General features: G+C 47.2%; 1 protein-coding gene across 2 annotated transcripts in view; it reads right to left on the reverse strand.

The window, feature by feature from the left end:
* Positions 1 to 2,018: 2,018 nt before the first annotated feature.
* ctdp1 (CTD (carboxy-terminal domain, RNA polymerase II, polypeptide A) phosphatase, subunit 1) overlaps positions 2,019 to 23,504 on the reverse strand; it is a 45,798-nt gene continuing 24,312 nt past the window's right edge. For both annotated transcript variants that reach the window (XM_062487020.1, XM_062487019.1), the window contains exons 12-13: positions 19,660 to 19,883; positions 2,019 to 2,445 (exon numbers count right to left, since the gene is read on the reverse strand). In XM_062487020.1, the coding sequence (XP_062343004.1) occupies positions 2,289 to 2,445; positions 19,660 to 19,883 (381 nt within the window). In that variant the 3' untranslated portion in view covers positions 2,019 to 2,288. The remainder of the gene's footprint in view (positions 2,446 to 19,659; positions 19,884 to 23,504) is intronic.

The following is a 23,504-nucleotide window of genomic DNA, read 5'->3' on the forward strand; positions in this document are numbered from 1 at the left end:
ACCGGAAAGGGAGAGATAGGAGGGATGAACCATCAGCAACACCTAAGCTGAAGTGCCATTTACAATGACCTCATCGCAGAACAACAGTCTCTTCTCACTCATCCCTAATGGGTGAGACACCGATGGCATGAGTGGAAGAAACACCACAAGGAAATAATACTTACAAATCTCAGGCATGCGCTCGTCAAAACCAGAACGTCCAGTCTGAAGGAGAGGGCGATGATGCCGTCGTGGCGCGTTCTACGACATCTGTTCTCCGCAGCCCTGCTTTGCACGTCTGTATCCACATTAAAGAACTACTAATCAACTCCTGGCTCCTGCTGTTTGATGCACAGCAATAATGTGACCATTTAGGTCTTCGTGTGGAAAAGTGAAGGCAGGGTCTAATGGTACACAGCCTGATGACTCTTGGGAATGGATCTGACAAAACACAATCCATTTGCCATTTAGAAAGCAATATAGATAGCACCATTAGGAAAGGCGTACATGCAGCTCGTAAGTGAATTTGATACTAATGGGATTTCTATAATGGTGCACCAGTTCTAATTAAATAAAGATACAATCAATGGCGATAATCAGACAAACAACTTTGATGAGTTGTTTCCATAATGACATCTTCCCAATATTTTATTGGTTAGACAGGACTCAAAATTTGCCTCCCCAGGATGTCAAACAGTAATGTCACGACTTTCATCTACGGCAGAATTAGAGCCCGTGAGGATTATTAACTTATGGGTTTGGGTTCTCTCCTACAAGACAGGGTCATCTTTTTTATAGGAAGATGAAAATTACACAATTTGAGTCATGATCAATGTGTTCAAAAGTGGACAACATTGGGTTATGGACAGGTGACACACGACATGCTCCTTGCCCACTGATTCACATCGTCTGTGTGGTGGGTAGTTAGTTTGCACTATGACCAGTCTGTCATTTGTATTTAAAGAATGATAACCTTTTATAAAACAAATCTTTATTAGATGAAAAGTATCTTCTGTGAGGTCAAGTATGAAATAGAATATACAAATACTTTACATATCCCGCTTTTCATTGAAAATGATAACAAGACAACCACACAAAATCAAAACAAAGAAATCGAACAGGGGTTGACTCATTTACAACATGGGAAATGGAAGAATCTAATCATGTTCTGTATGATGGAGGCTTAAGTGACACTGTACAGTGGCAGTTGTAAGGGTCACACAGAGAGGTACACTGAGGACCCAGAATCACAGTGACACAGTGTTACACACCCTCAAACCTTGACCTTTCACCCCTGACCAATCACAAACCTGGATTGAGACACTTAGCCTGTTGAACAGATACGCTACCACCAGCGACAAATCAAAAAATCACCAGAAGTAGATTCAGGAGTAGTGATCTTGAAAGCATAAAGGCTCAGCCAATTAAAGGCTCCAGTGAGCAGAGGCAGTGCTGAATAGTGGAGATGTTCTTGCCTATGTAACCTTTTTGCCACAAAAGCTTATCAGCTAGTGTATAAAAAAGGTATATCAAGATAATTGGTTCAGGACTGCCACAGGGCAACATTCATTTCCAGCCCCAGCCAACTAGGTGAGTAGACAGCTGGATTTTCTCTTTTACGGAGGTTGAATTTGGGTTAATATTGCAGTCATTGGACTCACCGGCTCAGTCACCACTTCTGAAGGTACTCATAAGGTATGGAGAGAAACCATACACCATAGGAAAAAAGGAACATGTGAAATTGAGGAAATTCTGAAATCTAATGAGACACATTCAGGAGTCTAGTCTTTCTGCTGGTAGCAACATGTACCCCATAGAATGGAGAGGAAAAAGAGGAAGTCAGAGTACAATATCGGTTTAGCTGCAGGCTTCGATTAGCCGTTTTCAAACTCTTTGGCATTTCTGACCAACGAATTTAATAATTTTTTGGAACTTGTATAAAAGTTGTCATAGAAAAGCAAATCCATGTAAAAACGAAATTATCAAATTTGATGTCTGACGTTTTATCGCGCGATAAAATGTCAACACTAAAGTGTTTCATGTCAATAATTTCTATATCAAACCTAAAAATTATCTAGCTCTACATGTACACACCATCTGCTGCTAGGGGACTCGTTTTTTTTGTTTGTACGACACATTCACTTTGTTACAGCACACATTCATACCGCATACTAACTACACACACACATTCCCAAAGCACACAGAGATAAGAGTTAGGATCCACAGGTACCACATATTCAAGGGGCTCGCTGGGATCATTCCCGTCAACTGTGGGTCACCGAGTCTCTCTCTACAACACGTCCTCCGCGTCACATGAAGTCATTGAGCTCTGCCTCCAGGGCGGCCGCCATCTCGTCTGCCTCGGAGCTGCTGCCCTCCTCCTCGTTGGAGTCCTTGGTGGACTCGTCCACCGAGTCGCCCGCCTCCTCTTCTCCTTTGGCCTCGTCAAGCTTTCGTTTGTGTCCCCTGGAGAAATAAAGAACCCAGCGGTTAAAAAAGGGGAATCGTCACCTTGCCAACTGACGTCGTTCATTATGTTACAGCAGTATTTGGGGTGTGAAAATAAAGAAATGGTGGCCACATCTGTGTGAATGTTCTGGTGTGAATCCAGGCAACCGGTTATGCATTAATCACACATAAAACAGCCCAGACTCAGGAACTGTGTTTTTTACATTTTTAATCAAAGCAGTCAGCGTCAACCTTCAGAAGAACAAAGTGTTGAGCGAGAAACTCTGAAGCAGGAGCCTGCAGTACACTTCAGTGAAGTTATGAGAAAGAAAAACCATCTAACAACCAGACAAGGTCCTAGCTGAACACGCTTAGGGAGGGGCTCATCACAACAGCCTTCAGACAGAACTGAGCTGCCTGGAAATCCTGGCGTTCTACAGGAACATGTTGGATTGGCAGTCTCCCAATCCAACATGAGAAGGATTTCACCCCAAGAAAAACCCTCATGACTGTGGCCTGCAGGGTCCCCCTCCCCCCCTCTGGAGAACAGTGAGATGAACTGAGCAGAGCTCTGTTCTACACACACAATGTCCTGGTGCGCTTCTGTTCTCCTCCTCCTCCGACACCATTCATGAAAGGCAGACAGAGATGGGAGGCCTCTCTTCCCTGTTGAAAGAGTCAAACAAAGTGCCATGGTGATGAGGGAGGGAAAAAAAGGACAAAGAGCTGGCAGAGCTGAAGAAGTGAAATGAAGAAGAGAAATGGCATTAAAGGCGGTGGCGGAGGGGGATTGAGCTCAAACCAGATAGTAGGAAAGAGGATGAGTTAGTCAATGAATCAGTGGCTCGGGAGGCCCCCCCCAGCCCCCCCCCCCCCCCAGCCGTGCCCAGACCGGGCTATTAAAGGTCAGGTGTCAGGCACCACGGGGCTAATGGAAGGGTAGCGCGGTGAGAGGCCCCCAGATCGCAGAGTCTTTCACAGTCTCTCTCTGAGAGTAACAGCACAACTGGGAACCTGAAGTGACCGTGGAAGGTGTCTCTCACAGGTAGCTTCATGTAGAAGGAGGACCAGAACTCTCTAGTGCATTTTCAAACCCGTGCAGCCAACTTATTAGCAGTTTATAAGGTCGCGTGATCTGAGATTGACACTTTATGAAATTAGTTATTTAGCTCTGTTAAAACTGCAGGTGCATGTGTATGCAAGGGAAAAGCACATCCAGTGTGTGTAGCCTCCTAACATGAACCAAGTGGGAACAGCAGTGAGTCCATCACTTCCTCACTAATCTCAGACGCAAGAAGGTCCGTGTATTAATGACACACACGCACGCACGCACACAGCTTTCTTTCTACACGAACATCAGTCTGACAGAAAACATCAACTTGATCACGTTCTATCAGACAATCTGAAGAGACTGGGCTATCAATTATAGTGGAGTATTTGCCTGCCTTGTTATCTGGTAAAGGGGAAAAGACTGTATACACGTGTTTAAAAAAAAAGTATATTGTCTGCCATTTCAACCCCCCTCCCCCAGGGCCACTTGGGACTTGCCCTTTTCAGACTCTCCCACTAGTCTTTGGGGAACTCAAACAGTGGTGGTGAGCTGCTTGAGATTGCCGGTGGGGAAGATAAGGTGTTCTGCTTAGTTGACGGCACCTCACCAAAGGTCAGGAGCTAAACTACCGTCGGTTCCTCGGAGGTGGAAACTCCAGTCAGGACAAGCAGAGAAGAGTTAACTCAAGGTCATATCTGAGAGTTCAGCAACAAATCTACAAAGACCAACAAATAAATGGGGATGTTCATCAACACAGATGAGCGGATTCTACCAACAACTTTGGAAAGTCGTAGGAGCCGAAGGAGGAGAGACACCAAGACTGGTGGAACCACGCAGGCAACACTTCACAGCCGTCACACGTCACACATTGAGAGCACTTAGGGAAACGCACTAAGAAATATTAGGATATCACATGATCAAATGATTCTTTCGGAGACAGATGTGAGCATTCTGATGACCGAGGCCCACAGAAGAAAACGAGTACTTCATTAGCATACACTCGTTAGCGCTTGGGGGTCAGCCAATGGCAGAGCCCGACTAGCCTAATTGGATTGTGCTGCGGGTGCCTTCATCAGGGAGGGAGGAATTCACAGAAACGGCTTCAAAAGAGCCAAATACTAGACGCTGGAGAATTCACTGTGCAATGCAGCAAAACAAATGGACTCATATCTCTTCATAAACGCAGACAGTGGGTTCTGTATTCTTCACTGAGAGGAATTGAGTGTGGTAGCACTAGCGGGCATTGTTGCCCCCCCGACAAAGAGAGGGGGATTGCGAGAAAAACAGAAAGAGAAAAATTATATATTACAGTAGCCACAGGCCCCGTCGGTCTAATGAACACTTGAGTGGAATCATTACCATAGTCATTTTACTATTAAGTAACTATTACTTAACTATCACTATCTTACTCACTATCTTACTTAACTACAACTATCACTTCTCAAATGTGTTTCATTCTTACACGACCCTAAGGTCAACAGCATGGCTATTTGTCTCATAAATAACAGACAAATCACGCTAAGGAAAGAAGATCAATGAAGACTCGAGAAAAAAAAAAATCTAACCTAATTACACGTTGCTCCATTCTCGGGTAAATAAGACTTGTGGCACTCATTTATTTACTAATTAAATGTTAACATGTTTCTTTCAAAGACTAACTAACCAGGCAGAGGCTCATGGGGTAAGGTGGTGGAGCTGGGCCCGGAGAGAGAGCAGGAGAGCTTGTTGTGAGGGATGTGTTAGAGCTTTGGTTAGTCAGGCTGAAAACACAATCACACCTCCGATGGCGGCGCAGGGAAATGGAAAATACAGAAATGCAAAACCGATGCGACGACGACTAGGCCCTCTTCCCTGACACAATACATCTCCCCGCCACCTTCACACCGATTGGAGTTTAAAAAAAGAAAAAAGGACAAACTTCAACTGTTATCCTCCCTCGCCCAAACAATTTTTGTCTCCACCGAGGCGAAATAACCAAAGGAGTTTAAAACTGCTGACTTTGTGTTCCGGGAGCTGTGTGTGAGTCAGTCACAGCACTGTGTGTCACACCAGTGTGAATCAGGGTGTCACCGTCACTTAGATCTCTTTCCTGCTGCCCCCCTCTGTGTCACTGTCTCAGAGAGCGACATCTGATGAAAGCTCCCTGACTTATCTTCATATGGCCTGGATCCCTTCTCTTGCCCCCTGGTAGAGCGAGCCTAGCCCGAGGCCAGGGAGGCTCAGGGAAGTTCTGAGCCGGCGCTAAAGGATATGGTGCTTGTCTTTTCCGGGACGCGAGCCAACAGGGCTGAGAGCTAGACCGATAGGCTGATGGGGGTTGAGAAGTGGAAACCAATTTCTTTTACTTAACTTGAAATTACAAATATGAAGCTCATTGATTTAGCCTTTAACACACTCAGTCGTCGAGGCTTAGAGGAGGATAGGGCACCCAGGGGGAAATGCCTGTATGCTTTACTGTTTATCAGGAGGAACGCTTGACACAGCACAGAGACATTTGTATACATTTGTCAGCTCAGAGTCGTCACCTTGACCAATTAATTTTTTATCGTTTCGGTTTGGAGATTTTTGATTTAGAGTTACATGGCCCAAGAATATGCATACAAATGCCCATATTTCCACTATCTGCTTGACTGTGAGAATCGTTATTTAATTCTGCACTGGAGCAATTACTGCTGTAAATAGGCTATGTACACAATAAAATCACATTGACCAAGCTATTAATGGGGTAGTTATCCTATAATGTAGCACACAATACAGTGTGGTTTCTGCTTTGTTCAAAGGGTCTTTGTTCCATCACAAAAACAACACAAAGCAAGATGCTCTCCTCAAACAATCAGCCTTACCCACAAACCCCAGGAAACGAAATGAATAAACAACATTGTTCATTGTACACAAAGATTGCATTCGCTCAATGTTACACGCACAATTCACCCCCTCATGAGCGCCGATCAGGACAGACATCAATAGTCGAGTGTAGATGTAATTACACTGAAACATTTTTAATCTCCCCCTTTCTTTCTCTCCCTCTGGAGTTCAGCAAGCCAATCGAACCTGGAGCTTCTGAAACCAGCTGTGTTAACACAGCCCTGATGCACAGGCCTACCCTGGGCATTAGGCTTCATCATCCTGGGGGAGCAGTGCTGGGGGGGGGGGGGCGTGGACACAACGCATCAGACACTCTCAGACTCTTCTTCTGAACTAATGAACTAATAGGTGAGCAGGTGGACGAGCCTAACTTCTTCTTACCCCCAGCCTACCCCCCCAGTACCTTGTGAGGGGCAAGGAAACCCCTTCCTGTCAGCTGGGGAGAGACCCACTGCCGGTATATGATATGCAGACTGACCCCATGCTGCCTCTCAGCAGCATGGGGTCCCTGAGAGTGAAGGACAGCCTAGGGTCCAAACAGCAGGCTTCCGCTTGGGCCCAGCCAGGGAGCCCTCCCCCACTGACCTGTGGCAGGCTGCATGCAGGGAGGCAGCGAGAACAGCAAGGGCGCCGGAGCGCTTTGATCGCACATGAACGCAAGAGCCGCTTCCCCCTCCTGAAGCGCTGGAGGGGGAAAGGCGACGTGCCGCACGGATCTCACGAAGCTCCAGCGATCACCAGAGGGCTCGCATGGTCCCTGGCAGGGAGGGGGTTACAGTCTGGCGGAGCGTAACCGCAAGGGAGAACTCCGGTCAGGGCTGGAGACAGGATCCCTCCCTCACTCCGCCTTCCCCACTCCCCCCCAGACCTGGGATAAATGACTAGGAGTCTCCGAGCTCTCCTAGCTGTCCCTCCATGGTCAGCTAATTGCCTCTGAGTGATGGGACTGGCTCTAACGAGGCCCTGACAGGCCCTCCCCACACAGTAGGAGCCAATGCTCTGGTGGGCAGGCTGAGCGGTTATCTACCACTGCTCAGCTGTGGGGGAGCTCAGCAGCCCATGGTCCCTGTTACACACACACACTACTGGAACATCGGCGATTGAGTTGGTGGATGTGTGTGAGGGAGTGTGTTTGTTTGTACGTACGTACATGTGTTTGTGAGCGTGTCTACTTTCGCGTATATGTGTGTGTATGTTTGCGTGTGTGTCTGTGTAAGTTAATGTGTATCGGACCACAGGAAGTCAGCCTGCCTGCCAGACTGGGTCCTCCTGACTGTGCGCGCTGCACAGCAAGATCGTTGTAGGAGTACGAGGAGGAAACACCGAGCAAACGAAAACTGGGTCAGATAAACTTGCCGCTTTTCTTTTCCAGCCCCCCTCCCCCTCTTCTCCTTCATGTTTTCTTTTCTCTTCTGAAAAGCCTGAGTAAGCACCCCTCCCCGTCCGTCCGTCTGTCCGTCTGCACTGCAGCACTTCCTGTCTGTGGGCAGCCCCGGTCTGGTGAAGCTCTGGCCCCTCTCGCTTCATCGGAGACGGACGAGCCTGCTGTCCCGCTGCCCGGAGGCGTGCCACGCTCTTAATCGTCTCTCCCCCACGGGACGCCGTGTCTCGCACCGCTGGCAGGACCCCTCGTCACAAGTGTCAGGATCCGTTCTCAGCCGGACGGAGAGACGCCAGACGTCCTGCTGACGCCTCCCCGGGGCCAGGCGAACGCTTCCCCGGCCTGAGGTCTGACGAGATGCCGGACCGGCGCTGGGGGGGCGCTGCTCAGCGAGTTCACTCACGTCGTGCATGCAGAGATGCTCTTGACTGGTGCGCGCCGAGACAAGCACACACGCGGGCCATGGACTGACGGCTGACCTTATAAACCACCCGCCCTTCGCCTGAGGGAAGTGCTGTTCACCGGGCCGACAGCCGTACTAAATCAAGCATGGCGCCACGGGGCCACCGACGAGTGTTTGCACCTGACAAATCGCATCATCTCGCCTCGCGGCTCTCGCCGGCAGTTGGGCGCAGTCGACATACGGAGAGCAGATCGTGTGCGTTCACAGGCTGAGTCGTATCAGGCGTCGCAATCGCCACCGTTCTGCCAGGCAGACACGCAAGCATTTTTATTTGTTTCCGTTTTCAGCACTTGCATAATTATCCTTTTTACCGCCGAGCGTTGAATTAATCTCAGTAATGCCTCCCAGTCAAGGCGAGACAGGAGCCACAGCGAGATATGAGCGCTTCCTCCGCAGAAGAAAGAAAGCAACAGCAAATAAAAACACGGCCTTGAGACAATAAACCATCATGCTGTTTATCTTAGGAGCCAGAAAACAACTGCTTTCATAAGTGCTAATAGAATAATTTGCGCTCTTGTCAGAGAATTACAGTGCTATCACAGTGGCCTAAAGGGGGTGGGCCAGCTCTAAATACAATTACACACAAGTTGATAACACTCGGGCACGGTTATTGGAAGTGGTATTCTACTTGATATAACTTACATGCAGATGCTTAGCATATTTCCATACCATATGAAATCCCCCAGCAGACTTCAACTCCCTCCTCATCTCACTAAACATGCCACCATGTCTCAAAGCTTCTCTCTCAACAACCTTACTGGAAAGAAGCATACGGAGAACTAACGTTCACAAAGACTGCTAACGGTGTAAGGACTACGATCTGTCACATCCTCAGACCGCCATAGTGGTGTGTGTTGGTTGGGGGGGGGGACCACACACACCCTTACTGAGGAAGCATCAGGGGGAGCAGAACCGAATACTGCTCGGTAAAGAGATCACACGCAGCTGAGGGCCAGCACTGATTGGGTTAGGCTCTTCTAACACCCTTCTATGGTCCTCCATCGCACCGCCCGCCCGGGAGGGCATTGGGACTGACAAATTGGAGAAAGTCTGAAGGTTCCACCCACAAATCCGACCGTACAGATCCAAACTACCTACCCAGAGAACCCTCTCAACTAGGAGGAAACATAACCTTTAACTGCCGGTCCAACTTGTCCAATCTCAGAGCACCACTGATGGAAAACTCACACACCAGCAGAGCTGAGCACAGATCCTGATAATGACTTCATTCAGAAACACCCCCCGATGGGACATGAAACAGTTAAGACATGCCCTGAGCCATGTGCTCAAGCACAATGGCCACCCGGCAATTATATATCAGAAAACCCCCCGGAGGCAGTCAGATTTCACGTGTCAAAATGAAGGGATGAGGGAGAGAAAGTGAATGGAGCATTTTGGGTTTCGGCGACGTTCCCTGAGAACGTGTGGGCTCAGGAAGACTTGTGTGCTAATCCCTGATGCAGGCGGCAGGGTGCCAGGCAAGACACCATACTGTACCAGCAGCACTGCAGGGCAGATTAAGAAAAAGAGCGAGGGAGACAGAAGAAAGACAGAAGAAAGTGGAGAGGGGGAGAGAGAGAGAGAGAGAGGGAGGGGGAGAGAGAGAGAGAGAGAGAGAGAGAGAGAGAAGGTAGAGGGTGTGACAGAGAAAAAAAAAAAGAGAAAAGTAGAGATCCTGAGAAAGGAAGAGACCTGAGTTCTACAGGAAGAAAGATCGTGTTCACAGCGGGAACATTCTGGGAAACGTTTCAGACTCTTCTATCTAATTCAGATCTAGAGCCGACACCGTCTGACTTAAAGGCAACAAAAAACTTTGAGGGGGGGAAAAAAAGACAGTTCCTCCATGTGCTTCAGTCCACCTCCTCAGTTCCAGTTCTAGTACGACTAGGCTGGTTCTAGTACGGTTTTAGTTCTATACCATCTCTTTTATCTTTGTGCTCCAGTCCAAGTACGGCGGCATTTTCAGCCCGCCTCTAGTCCGAGTCCGGCTCTTGGGGGAAATCGAATGCTGCAACAGGATATGAATAATCAGATACCTCAGGAGTCCGATTCAAGCAAAAGGCATGAATACCCAACATTTCATTATGGGTGATGATGGTACATGAATCATTATCCCATGCTTTGTGTTAGGCTCTATTCATAAGCTCCGAAATATCCTTCGCTTCGGATGTAATTTTGATTACTAACCAATGCAGATGTAAAGGAATAATTGGGACAGCTATCCCCCCCCCCCAAAAAAAAATGCTGCATAACACATCCCAGCGTTACATAACACTCCAACGCCCCTGAGGAAACACCCGAGGCGTCTGGCAAAACCCCGCAGCTTAAAGCACCCTAAATAGAAGACAAAGCAGAACAGAAGAGAACAGGACAGAACACAAGGCTGGGCTCAGCGCGGTCCACCCCAGTCTTACTCTCTGATGAGCTCATTCTGTCAGGATATTCTTGTCATATTTGGCTTAGGGAAGAAAAAAAGTGAATAAATAAATACATAAATAAATCATCCTTATTCCTTGTTCTTCCTGCAGTGAAAACATGAGGAAAAACAGAGGATTAGAGGTACGGGTGATAGCCATCTTCAACATCCATCTTTCTGACAAGGTAGGTAATAACGGAGAGGATTCTTGCTCGCCGTTTCCCTGGGTCACTTGAGCTCTCGGTACTGACTCTTAGCGCCGACTCCCTGAACAACGCAGAGGGACTCGTTTAGCGGAGCGCTAGCCACGCCGAAGGGGCACCGTGACGGAGCTGTGAGACCCGTCAAGGCCTGGTCGCACGGACCCAGCGGTCGGTACTGTTCCGCACGCACACCTCTGTCAACCGAGTGAGAATACTTTTGAAGGGCAGATTATTGATTCAGCGTGGAGCGGAAGGGGCGCCGTGCTACGACAGAGAAATACCAAAACGGGAAGCCAGACAGGCCTCGCACACAGCGGGTCTAAAACGCTGTGACGGGAGCAACAATGCTCAAGGCCAGCGCAATTAGAAGAACGTCTTGGGTCTGGCGCAGAGAAAACACCCCCACTCACAAGTTAGGGGCGGTCTGACACCCTTCTCTTGGAGGCAGAGAAGTCCTGAAGAGACATCTCAAATTCTTCTAAAGTCCTGAAGAAGTCCATGATGAGAAGGGTTAGGGTGGAGGACAGGCTGGAGGAGCTTCAGAACGTGTATGGAGCAGAAGACAGAAGGCCCGTCTGCCCTGTCCTGCTGCACCAGCTCACACCACAGAGGAGAAGAGACCGGTCGGTATTGGCATGATTTGAAATGAAATGGCTTCGGCTTACCACAAACACGGGGGAATAGGCTTTTCGACAGCTAGGTGTAACTACAATACAATTCACTCCTACTGCAGTGCTAAGGATCAGTTAATCGTTTTTGATATCAAACACGCACCTGTAAGGCTTTCTGACTAGCTACCACAACACTAAGGATTACTGGTCTGTAAATGGCTTCACTCTCCGAGGCTCTGAAATGAGGTTGGCCTTTGGCGGCAGAGGGAAGGATGTCTGTGAGACAGCAGGTGTAGTCTGCAGGAGAACCAGCAGGAAGAGACAAGTGGGCATGTTGGAGCTTACTCGTCGCCGTGGCAACTCGTCGGCGCCTCGGACAGCTGGGATTGGAAACTTGGTGCACGTCACCTGACACCCTGCGAGTCGATGCACTGCATCTTCTGTTGGCGAGTCTGCTGAGTCACACACGCACGCACGCACGCACACACACACAGTGAGAGCTTTTTGAAACTGGAGATGCTGGAAAACAGAGCGGTAGCCTAACTCTTCTGCAGGCCTGGAGAGACCGCGGAGAGAAAGCCAGTGATGGTGAGAAATCTCAGCCCCTCTCTCTCAAACTTATCTGCAGGAGGGCGCTCACCACAACTCCACAATATCTAATGCCTCAGGGAACCAAATGCTGTCATAAATGTCCTTCTCGAGGATTTGTTTTATATCCCAGGACAATGACTAATGAACTGAAAGGAACTTCAAGCCACGTTTTCCATTTGTGTTCTAGTGTAGTTCTTGTTCCAGTGTGTGTATGTGTGTGTGTGTGTGTGTGTGTTTTAAGAGAAAGCAAGACGAGAGACTGGGTGAAACAGAAAGACAACGCAAGAGAAAGAGACTGAAGGGAGATCGGATGGAGGGAGAGCTGAGAGAGAAGGGCCACAGCTAAGAGCCATGGCTTCGGGGACCAGAGTCAATTATCCTGCATGCTTATTAGCCCGGTGTAGAATTCAGCTAAAACGAGCGCCTAAGTGCTCCTAACGGGGGAACCCTCCACTCTGCAGCTCTGTGCTAACGGGTCTCCAGCCAGGGCCTAGTCACATTCACACCCTCCCTGTGACACGTCGTACAGCCTTTGGTGTCAAACAAGTACCCCTCCTTCAAAATATGCTAACCATAAACCAGTGCACTCCAATCCTGCTCCAGCCCTATCCTGTGCCCTATGGCACACACTGATTCCTATTACTAAAAAGGTCGACAAGCTGAGTGCGATGAGTTAGGATTGCTGCGACTGTTGACGGGAACAGAGCTGGAGAGCCCAGCTCTACGACAATCTATATCCAGTTGAGAACAAGCCCATTAACAGGCCACATTCAACTCAGCGGAGAGCTGAGAAATATTGACCGACAACGTGAAACTCTTAACGTCCCCTCTAATGCATGTTTTAGAGAATAACCTCTGTGTGAACTCCCCCCTCTTGGCATCCGAGAGCACCAGTTAAACTCGGGCCTTTTACAGCAAACCTTTTCCCGTGTGGCTGCGAAAAATAATAACGAAACGCTTTTTCCACATGACGCTGTGGTTTGTGTTCCATTGAGCTGAGGTCTGCCGTGTCCACCTGACTCATATGCGTGAAACAACAGTGTCAATATCCATGAATGGGGGGGGGGGGGGAGAATAAATAACGGTCACGCCATAAAAGCGGTAGTGAGGGCAGAGGGAGGGACACTGTTAGTGTGGCAATTGCGGGCTGTGCAAATGACTGTGCAAATTCAGGACTGGGTTGAATAATCGTCAAGTGCCTGCCTCACACTGGGAACTAAATTGGACGTCTGTTTTTGAGATCAGCGAGGCGCCAAGGCCATGCAATGTCCCCTGCTCTGACTCCATACTGACTTGAACCCCACTTCTGTACACCAGTGTAAACACACTCAAACACAGTAGACACACACACACACACACACACACATCTTCCCATTTTTAAACACAACAAAAGAGTGGTTTTGATCAGAGCTACATCATTCTAACCCACTGCCTCTTATCTCTCAGCCAAAACCAATCTGAGAGGACTTGGAGGGGTGGGGGTGGGGGGGAGGAGGTTCATAGCGAGAGGCAAATGCATTATCAAAATGGAGCGCCATCATTATCTGTAACCTTCAAAAGGCCTGCCGGTCAGGCCCCGGGCCCCAGGAAAAAGCCCTAATGACTCCGGGGGAAGAAGAGAAAGCCACGTTCCACATCGAGTCCTCATTACCCGGATGCCTTCCGCCGCTCCCACTGCAGCTTGGCTGGAAGCTCTGCCAGACAGCCAGGCAGTCCTGTTCTCCAGACCTGCCACTAGAGACGACGCCCTGTCGGGGGGGGGGGGGGGGGGGGGGGGCGAGAGATGAATGATCCTTGAACTGCACGGGAGCTAGCTACCCTCTTCCCTGCGGTCCGCAAATACCGTGGCGTGGGAATCCACTGCCTTGATAGTGGAGGCTGATGGTGAACCCTCCTGTGCTGCTGAGAAGGTCTGTACGTGTGAAACCATGTGAGCGGAGAAACATGAGTAAAACGGAGGGGCAGGGAGAGAGCGCCTCGGTTGGCCCGGTGGGATTTTCTGTGATTCATTTTTAATTTCTCCTCATACTGTAACACACCTAGTGTGCTTTTGATATCAGCAAGCGGTCGATCCGGATGAAAGGGCGTTCGAATTCCAACATCTTGGCATCTCAGCTCTCCTGATCATGACCGCAGGCCCCTGCTTGGCCAAACAAGCTGGAACACAGAGCGAACATAGACTGCAACAAAAACATCTAGATCAAATATTGGTTTCACAAACGTAAAAAAACAAGAATCAAATCCTCTCAGGGTGCAAGAAATCATTGCTGCGGCCCCCTTTATGGTGGACCTCGCACGACAGCGTCTTGGTGTGTTTGAAATCTGTACGACGGTGCGCGTGGAGACGACGCCTCGGGAGACATGGCCGCGTTCTGCGTGTCCCTGATTGGAGTGTGGCGTGGTTGGACATGGGTGCCACTCGATCCCCTTATCTCCCCGTGGCTTCAAACACAGGGCCTGCTCAGCTCTAATGGGATTAGACAATCATCAGGCCCCAGCATGGTTCCACTCCTGGGCCAGGGGGCTCCTCAAGCCCGCTCACCAGCTAGTTCCATCCACCCAACACCTCTGCCTTCTTCCTTCCTGCCGTGGGTTGTGTAACGTCTTTCAGAGTGCGTACACAGGAACAGAGCGTCCAATTGTGTTTCGCTGGAGTGTTTTCCTAACGATTTTGTCTAAAGGTGTGTGTGTGTGTGTGAGGGGGGGGGCATACGTGTTGGTTGGGAGTGTGGCGATGATCCTGTGATGCTGTGAGGCAGCGCGGTGTGAAATCTGGGACGAGGGCCGGAAAATGTGGGAATTGCTGGTGGGGCCCGTTTACTGAGGCGACGTTGCCGTGATAAGAGCGCGCCAAAATCAGAGGCACGCGATCTGACAAGCGAAAATGACGGGAGGTGGTAATCAACTCCCCTTGTGTATCGAGTGTAGGCGCACACACCCACCCTACACACAAAGACAGACACACACACACTTCACCATCACAGTATCAGCATCTCACCAGATGGTAAAATCATTGTCCTTTTTCCTTCCCGGATTAAAACATCAGACATGTTGTGTGTAATCTACACAAATGTGAGGGTCTGATCTGCTCTTGTACAGCCTTTAAGCATGGCCCATCTTCCTTCAAACACATGCATAGGAAAGCCGTAACAGTGGAGTAACAGTAACGGAGGGAAGATTTGTGAAGAAAAAAAGAATTGTAGAAGTTTTTTGAATTCACACAAAGAACTTTAGGTGTGAATATGCGGATACATGAATAAAGCTTTAACACTTTCACACCAACTACAGCGACAGAGCCGCCATGTTAGGAGCTATACATAGACATCCTGTACAACTCAGTTTAGAGTAAAACAAAAAATGAAAATACATCCCTTCTGCCTTCTCCACTTCATCCCAGTTCTAATAATACACTCATTTAATGACTGTCCCCCAGTCCCACTTGGAGATAGAAACACTGAAGAGGTCCATAGAGAAGGAAAAGGAAATATAGCTGCAAGCAGCAATGGTGCGATTCCTACCCCAAAAAGGCAAATTCTTAAAAAATGGACTCAGTAGATGGTTAGGGTTAACCCCACCCTGACGGAGGAATCCTAAAAACATGTCTCTTTCCGGCAGAATCCAAAGTGAAGTCCTTAAGTTACAAGTTTCTGTCACTACCAATTGAGCTATGGCGACTGCTGTTCAGATTGAAGTTCTGTTTCTGTATTAAAAAAAAAGAAATAGTTTCTCCTAATGGCTAGCATTGTTAGCATTATTTGTTTGGGTCAAATGTGATCCAAGTTCACACAGTTCCCCCTACAGGAGGAATCCTAATGAGCATTTTAAAGGTTGAGGGTGAACATCACAAACAAACTTAATTCACTCTGATATGCCTTGCCACGATGATGAACAGCCATGTTCAACTCCATTGGTTCTATGACAAATGTGAGGCGAGAACTAAATAACTTGAATGGAATGAATATGCAAACTTAATTACAGTTTAAATGTCAACAACAACAGCTGCACCAGTTAAGTGACATTTTCAACAATTTACTGTACAGTAGGTACTGAAGGAACAGGAGCGAATATGCTGACTCGAGAGAGAAGGTCAGAATTTCCTTCTCAGCATGTGGAAATTAGGATTCAGGACAGACATAGGGAGAATCATAATAGCTAAGCTCATTTTTGTTTATGTGGCTTAAGAGAAATGAGTATAGTTCTGTCCTCAGCATGTAGGGTAATCTCAGCTCGAAGACTAAAACTCAAGCTAGAAATATATTAAGATGCTATAACCCTTCAAGACAAATCCATAAACATGGATTACTCAAAAAGGTACTACATTTGTAGCCAAACCAAAATGTTTGTACGTCAACTGACTCCTTAACAGCAAAACCGACTTAGTAAGAGGTTGCGCCACCTCCACTCAAACAGCTGCTTTGCTTCCGGAAGGTTCAGTCCAATATTGCTTCCTTTATCTACCCCATCAGCATCACAGGCAGGGGCAGCGTCAGGTCCATCTGGAACAAATCGCAGGTCTCCATCACAACCGGCCCAAAACACAGACCTGCTGAAGAAAACCTGATGTGGGGATTAAACCACTCCACATGAGAAGCCTGCCACAACAATGTCCTGGAGTGGAGGCTGATTGCAATCATGGAGGAATGAAAAGATGTGGGTTGTGGAGGTTAATGATGACGATAATGACGGGGGGGTGGAGGGTGTTGAAGTGGTGGGACTGACACGTCTACGCGAGCCCTCGCCCCATCCCTGCCGGCCAATGGCACCTCTTCCAATTGAACAGGTCGTCTCTTAAGGAAGCGGGGGGGGAAAACCCTGCTGCTCACCATTAATCACTATATCAATCACTGAGGAAGTGGAGCTAATGACCACCAACGCACCATCAGTGGGCTGAAACGGCAGCCTTAAGAGGTTTTTTTCTCATTTCTGACGCCATCCATATAACACGCAGGGTGACATTAATACACTTCAGTGTCAAGTGTCCAGAAAGCAGTGACGACTGACAGCAGCTCCAAGGTTTGGGGTTATTAGAGGTCAAAACTTTTTGATTGAAAACGGACCATCATTGAAATGTATCCCCTTTGCACAGTGGTTAATTAGAGAGCACAGTCACGTGGCTTAGTTCTTCTTCTCCACACTGAAGGCTGCCATGGAAACTGACCATGCAAAAAAGAAGAACTATGAAGCCTGTCTGTCAGCCATCAAGGTCAGGGAGAACAACATAAAAAGGAGGGTGAAGTAAAATGACTGAGATTAATAAATGAGCCTAGCTTGAATTGGCCCTGACATATCAAGGTATTTGAAATGAAAAGCAAAACAGGTAAAAAAAACAAAGAGAAAATCCTTCCATCCTTTTCCCTACAGTATCTAATGGAACAGAAACATCAGATGTCACACAACATTCTAGCTCCCCCAAGACAACCAGGAAGCAAGCGGGGCTGCAGCAGAAAACTGATGTTTTGAAGGGCTCAGAAAGAGAAGTGGTTTCCATGGAGCTGTGCATCTACTGTAGCTTAGCAACTGCTTTCTGTCAATGCTGGGTCTGAAGATGCGGAGGGGAGAAGGGAGCTATGGGATGGAGGAGAATTACTCCTAAATGAACTCCGGTCTCCAAAGAGCCATGTACGTGCAGTTACTTTTCATTATGGTTTACAGGTTACTATATTTACCAAGTTCTGTTAAGTGGAGGTTTGATTTTTTCCAGGGCTGAAAAGATGTTCACATGGATCTAGTTTTGGTACTAGAACCTTCCACTTCCCATTCACAACACCCACTTATCCCTGACATCCCTCCCACATACCGTCCCATCCTGCACTTATCTAATAACCCATACTAATAAGATACTACCATTTAATTACATGGCAATTCCTACAATGCGTACTTGATTAATGGTTGCTATGTAGTTACATGGTAATTGACTGAATGTTAACTTAATCTGAACAAATGGCAAACCCTGTATCCTGGTGTTCTTAAAAATACTTGGAATAGAAAGTAGCTTTAAATGAATCCTAAAGTGAAAGAAACAGAGACAAGGAGAGAAACGGAGTAATTCAGAGATTTGTGCAGATCGCAAACAAGGAAAGCTAATGCTACCAAGTCAAGCCGTTTCTCATTCCTCGTCTTTTAATGGATTTAATTGACATCCCCATCAGCAGGGAGGCTCTGTGGAAACAGTGACTGAGTAAACCACTGTTGTGTGTGCAGTGCCGTAAAGGGATAAATAGTTGGAAATTCAACTCATCCGTTCTGCATTTGCCTCTCTCCCTCAAACACAAACTGCGGTAGTTTGTAGAGGCAGATTTACTGAACTGAATTCAGAAACTGCGACATTTGAAAGGTACACAATGGAAACTTTATGCTCTCTGCTTCTGGTGCCTTTAACAACTGTGGCATGCATGGTATGCTTAAATGTGGACCCTACAGCATCATAAGTCCAAAACAAATTGTCGAGGGATGAGCATGAGCATTCAAAACGTTGTACATGGATGGAGCATCATGGTCAATAAACGTCAGGGACTTCTTAGGAAAGTATTACTGTAATAGTATAAAGAATGTATTCGTATGTCAGCTTTCAATGATTCAAACGCTTCCAGAAACCCACCAGGGGTTGGCTTTGACTCTGGATAGGTACGCAGCAAACACCTGGTGGTGTCGATCAGCTGCTGCTGGCTACCTACGAAACACAACATGTTCTCAGAGGGAGTGAAATTGAATTGACCAGGTGCTCACCAGACCACAGATGCCTGGTGGTGAGGAATAAATCCCCATGCCCTGGCGGAGTCCGCCTGACCAACAGCCCTCAGACCTCCTGGGCTGGACAGACGAGTGGGATGAAGAAGCGGATGTCCAGAAGAGGAGGAGGAGGCGGAGGAACATTAGGGCTACTGTCAAAGAGAAGTGAACAAGTGGGAGCCATTCTTTGTTAGGACTAACGGATGCTGTCAAGCTACCGCAAGGCTTTCAGCTGCCTCTTGCTCCACTCACTTGCTTTCTGTTCACAGACGGTGGTGATTGGCGAAGATCCAACCATTATACCACAAGGAATAGACAAAAGAACACCAAGCTAACATGAACCCGGACTAATGCCTACTGAAAAGAAAATCCTTTTCCAAACAACTGTGAGCCAGGTCTTCCAAAATATTTTTCCCTGTTTAATTTTCTCATCTAAAAGATGACCAGATGACAGAGGGGCTAGGTGCTTTCTACCCAGCCTGGCTGCTCTGTGCTGGGAAGAAAGAGCCCAGATGGAGGCATGTCCTCCACAGCCCCCTCCCTGGGCTCCAGACGGGGCCAGAGTCAGAGCTGGGGCATGCCAGACATCTGGGAGAGGGAGCTGGGCAGAAGAGACAGATTTCTGGGTGTCTAGCAGCCCAACCTGGCTTATCCGGGCCCCCGCCTGGCCCACTTCCAGCGCACTGGGACACTGGCGCAGGGCCATAACCCTCCGTCTGGTTGAATCCATGAGAGTCCATGGCGACGAACCAGGCCGACGAACCAGGCCAACCACTGTGTAGGACAAGAGGACTGAGTGGGGGTGGCAGTGAAACACTAGGGACCATGGAAGTGAAAACATGACGTCGCTTCATACTTCTGCGCCCCCATCTAGTCACTAACTAACGTTATATTGTCAGGAGTGCTAGTGTGTTGTGGGTACCTTGACACATTGTCTGCCGGGCTGCCCTCGCCGCTCCATCGTGTCTCCGTCCTCTCCTTGACGACGGTGCCGAGGGCCTGAGAGCCGTGCTGCTCTCCCTTCGGGGTTCTCGACGCGCCCACCTGTGACCGCTCTGCCTCCTCCTCTTCATCCTCCTCTTCGCCGAGCTTCTTCCCCCGCTCCTCGCTCTCATTATCGCTCTCCTCGCCCAGAATGTCGTCCACCTGTTGGAAGAGGGGAGAGTGTTGAGTGTATGCCTGCTCAAGGACTGAGTAGGACAAACACACACACACACACACATCTTCTCACTTCTGGGTTGGTTGTCTAGGACATCTGGCAACAGCCTGCTTTTGATGTGGCGTATCTGCAAATGAGGCTACATGCTAGCTCTTAACATACGGATCACTCTGGCCTGTAACTGAGCTTAATTACCCTCTCCCTCCAGGGAAAACCCATCAGATGACTTTCCCCCTCCATTATTTAGAGCAGGAAATGAAGCGGAGAGAGGGTAGGAATGGCATATTCCATAGGACTGAAATAGAATAGGCTACGGAGATAAATAAAAAATCCAGATTAATTTAATTATTTTAAACAGTAATTTGGGTGTTCCATTAAAATTTTACCAGAGGATGTCCCTGACACATCCTATTATGAAGTATAAAAATGAATGTGTGCTCAGGAAACACATTTCTTCAAGGCAGATTACCGCCAATGAGATGCCACAATCAACAAACCAAAACATTTCAGAAAGTAAGCTAAAAAGATGGAAAAATCTTGGACAAAATGCAAAAAAACTAGACAGTTGACATCTTTAGAACTTCAAGTCTCCTCTTTTACAATTCCCTATACCACTGGACCAATCCCAGTAGGCCTGCCTCCATAACACGAGAATGGGCAGAAATAAAGGCATCTAGGGTGTATCCCTCTTGATGTAGCACATACCTTCAGTATTACCTCAGTAAAACCAGCCAGAGGCAGGCCAAACCTGAAACAGTAAATCTGGGATAACATACTTTTTAAGATGAGCTCTTTCTTGGCCATCAGTAACTGTCCCCAGTAGATATTGCTAGTATTTGTGGGGAGTTCTACAGCCTACCTGCACTTTGGTATAGCAACCCCTGAGCAACTTATGATTCCCCCCCATCCCCTCTTTGAAGGGTCAACCATAATAACAGGATTTACTGGCTCTTAGTTTCAGTCAGAGCTTTTAAGTTAAAGAACTAAAACACTACATCGTATCTCACGAATGGTCTGCTAGCTAGGCCACCCTACATCACAAAACAACAGCTGGATATATTGGTTTGGCCTTCAACTACAGCATTCATCAGTATAGGTGACTCTGCTATGTATGGTTCCTGACCACAATACTTATTGATTATTACACTGTTTCAGCAATACATCTTGTGAAATCTAATTATTATGTAAGCAATATGCATGTCCGTCGGGATGGTCAACTTGACAAAATTCGTTCAATTCATTAAATCCAAGCCCTCCACGTCAATAAACATATCTTGTTGTGAAGTCCCTGGAAAGCAACACAGTTTGAGGACTTCTCACTGCATGAATTTGTTAAAATATAAACAAAACTCATCTCATTTGGGACATTTTAGGTTGTAGACATGTCAAATAAATTGGACAGGTACCCAATGAAATAACAAACATGGGCCTGTGTGAACAGTTTCAAAAAAATTAACTGAAATAGAAACACTCCAAGAGCAGCAACCATAATAGCTGATAGTTTCACAGTACTAACGTGTACTATATGTATCCTGTCCTCCCAGCATGAATCAAAGCTATTGCTCTCAGCGAGTGGCTAGCCGTGGATGAGAGATGAGGGCATTTGGGCCTTGCCTACCTCGTGATGGTCTCAAATCACTTACCCTCACCCAGCTAAACCACGGTTCACAAAGTCGAAACACTTATAGCCTTAAGCAGCGAGACAGTCCTCAACAGGCCCCCAGAAACAGCACGACTGCTTTCTTCAAGTTGCCGTTACTCGTCTTGAATAAGAGGCCAGGCAGACAGAGCCCAGCATGGGGGCCTCTCAGTCTGGTTAGAGCAGAGCTGGTCGGGAAGTTTGAAACATTGATGAGCCACGGGGATAAATAGAAAGTCCAGTTCAGTTCTTACTACTTACCACTATTTCGGAATATAGGAATTCGGTAACACGTTATATACAGGTGCTTGTAATAAGTGTTATTTAGTAGGTAATAAGGCCTTGATACAAGGCCGATTTTGTTTCTCTCAAATCGCTTTGAGGTAGTGGTTGCGGATCTACGTACACAACATGCAGATATGAGTGAGATTGCTTCATATCCACGTCACTATATATCCGGGAAGACGGACATGATAATTGACAGCAGGACATGAGAATCACTAAGGCAGACACACGCAGCTCTTTCTCCATCCTCTGACGCATGCTTCATGCTTTCCCTTTCATTCAATTCATTTCTGTCCGCTTTACTTCAAATGAAAGAGATGGATGTGAATCGTGTGCTGTTGAAACATGAGTAAAGTGGATTCCTCTATTGGAGAAACTATTGTCTGTTATCTGTGGTAAAGGAGCAAGACCAGCGGGAATGTATTTAATATGTTTGTTGAAAACATTTCTATCATCCGAGACTACAGGGCTTTGAGCAAAGTCTCAAAGCTTCTAAAAGTGATTCAGGGACTGGTCATATAACCAACCAATCAAAATGACTGACATGCAAAACCCAGACACACATGGCTGTCTAATCATTTTTAATAAAGAGCAAATACCTTAAACTAGAAGAAAAACAGCCCAGATTCCACGTCACTCCAAATCATGACCAACAGCATTAGCTTCACATTGAATTTGGAGGCATATTTTGGAGGCAAATCTTTACCTGAGGCAAAATGCCCATATCAGGTATTCTGTTCACAGGAAGTTTAAGAAAAGCTGACCTTGGCTGTAAACTCAATTACTATATCTTAAGGGTGGTCATATCATGCTTTCACATGGAATAATGGAATGAGTCCTTGTTCTAAACCAGGAACTTCAGGGACAATGTAATCTTATAACAATTACTGGTACCTTCCTACAATGGCTTGTTTAACAAATAGTTTGGCACGTTTTGTAACGGAGTGGTCTAAACACAGCCTCCTTGGGCCTCGTCACTCATGTCCTGTGAGAACAGAACAAACCTACCTCATCCCTCAAAACCCCAGAAAGGAAGGCGTTTGAGACAGCGACCTTAAGAAAGATTGGTTGAGCTCAAATCTGTTGTTTTCATAACAGTATACATGTATGAGTTAAAAATTGGTATTGAATGTAAAGATGTTAGTAGGAATAGAAGAGACAACCTTCAGCAAGATAGTTTGGAGCTTGAGCAGCCATGACGTGTCCTCTATAGACCTCAGTGGGTGCACAGTGTGCTAGACACTCAGTCACATATGATTGCTATTGCCAGACTTATTATCCATTTAGTGTCTCAGCAGTGGCAAGGGTCACCTACAATGAACACTAAGTCCATAGCAAAGGTATTTCTAAAGGGTTGTGTTTGAAATGGGGGACAACATAAATAAATGCTTTCAGAGCATATATGTTCATATATACTGTATATATAATACACAGTGTATGTGTATATACAGCAGTGTGTGTGTATTTATTTTTGTCTAGCAGGTCTTCTGAGGAAGAGGGGAGTTGTGAGTGAAATACAGTTGAAAGATAATTGGTCCGGACAAGGAGTTGGATGATCTCCCTGGACTGTGGGAGGAGATATCAACACGAGGTGGACTAAGGCAGGCTCAACCAGAAGCTGGCAGACTCCCTTCACACGAGGAGATCACAGGGTCAGTCAATAGAAGCTCACTCTCCTGACCTA

This window comes from Osmerus eperlanus, chromosome 20 (assembly GCF_963692335.1).
Source record: "Osmerus eperlanus chromosome 20, fOsmEpe2.1, whole genome shotgun sequence".
NCBI classification, from domain to species: Eukaryota; Metazoa; Chordata; class Actinopteri; order Osmeriformes; family Osmeridae; genus Osmerus; species Osmerus eperlanus.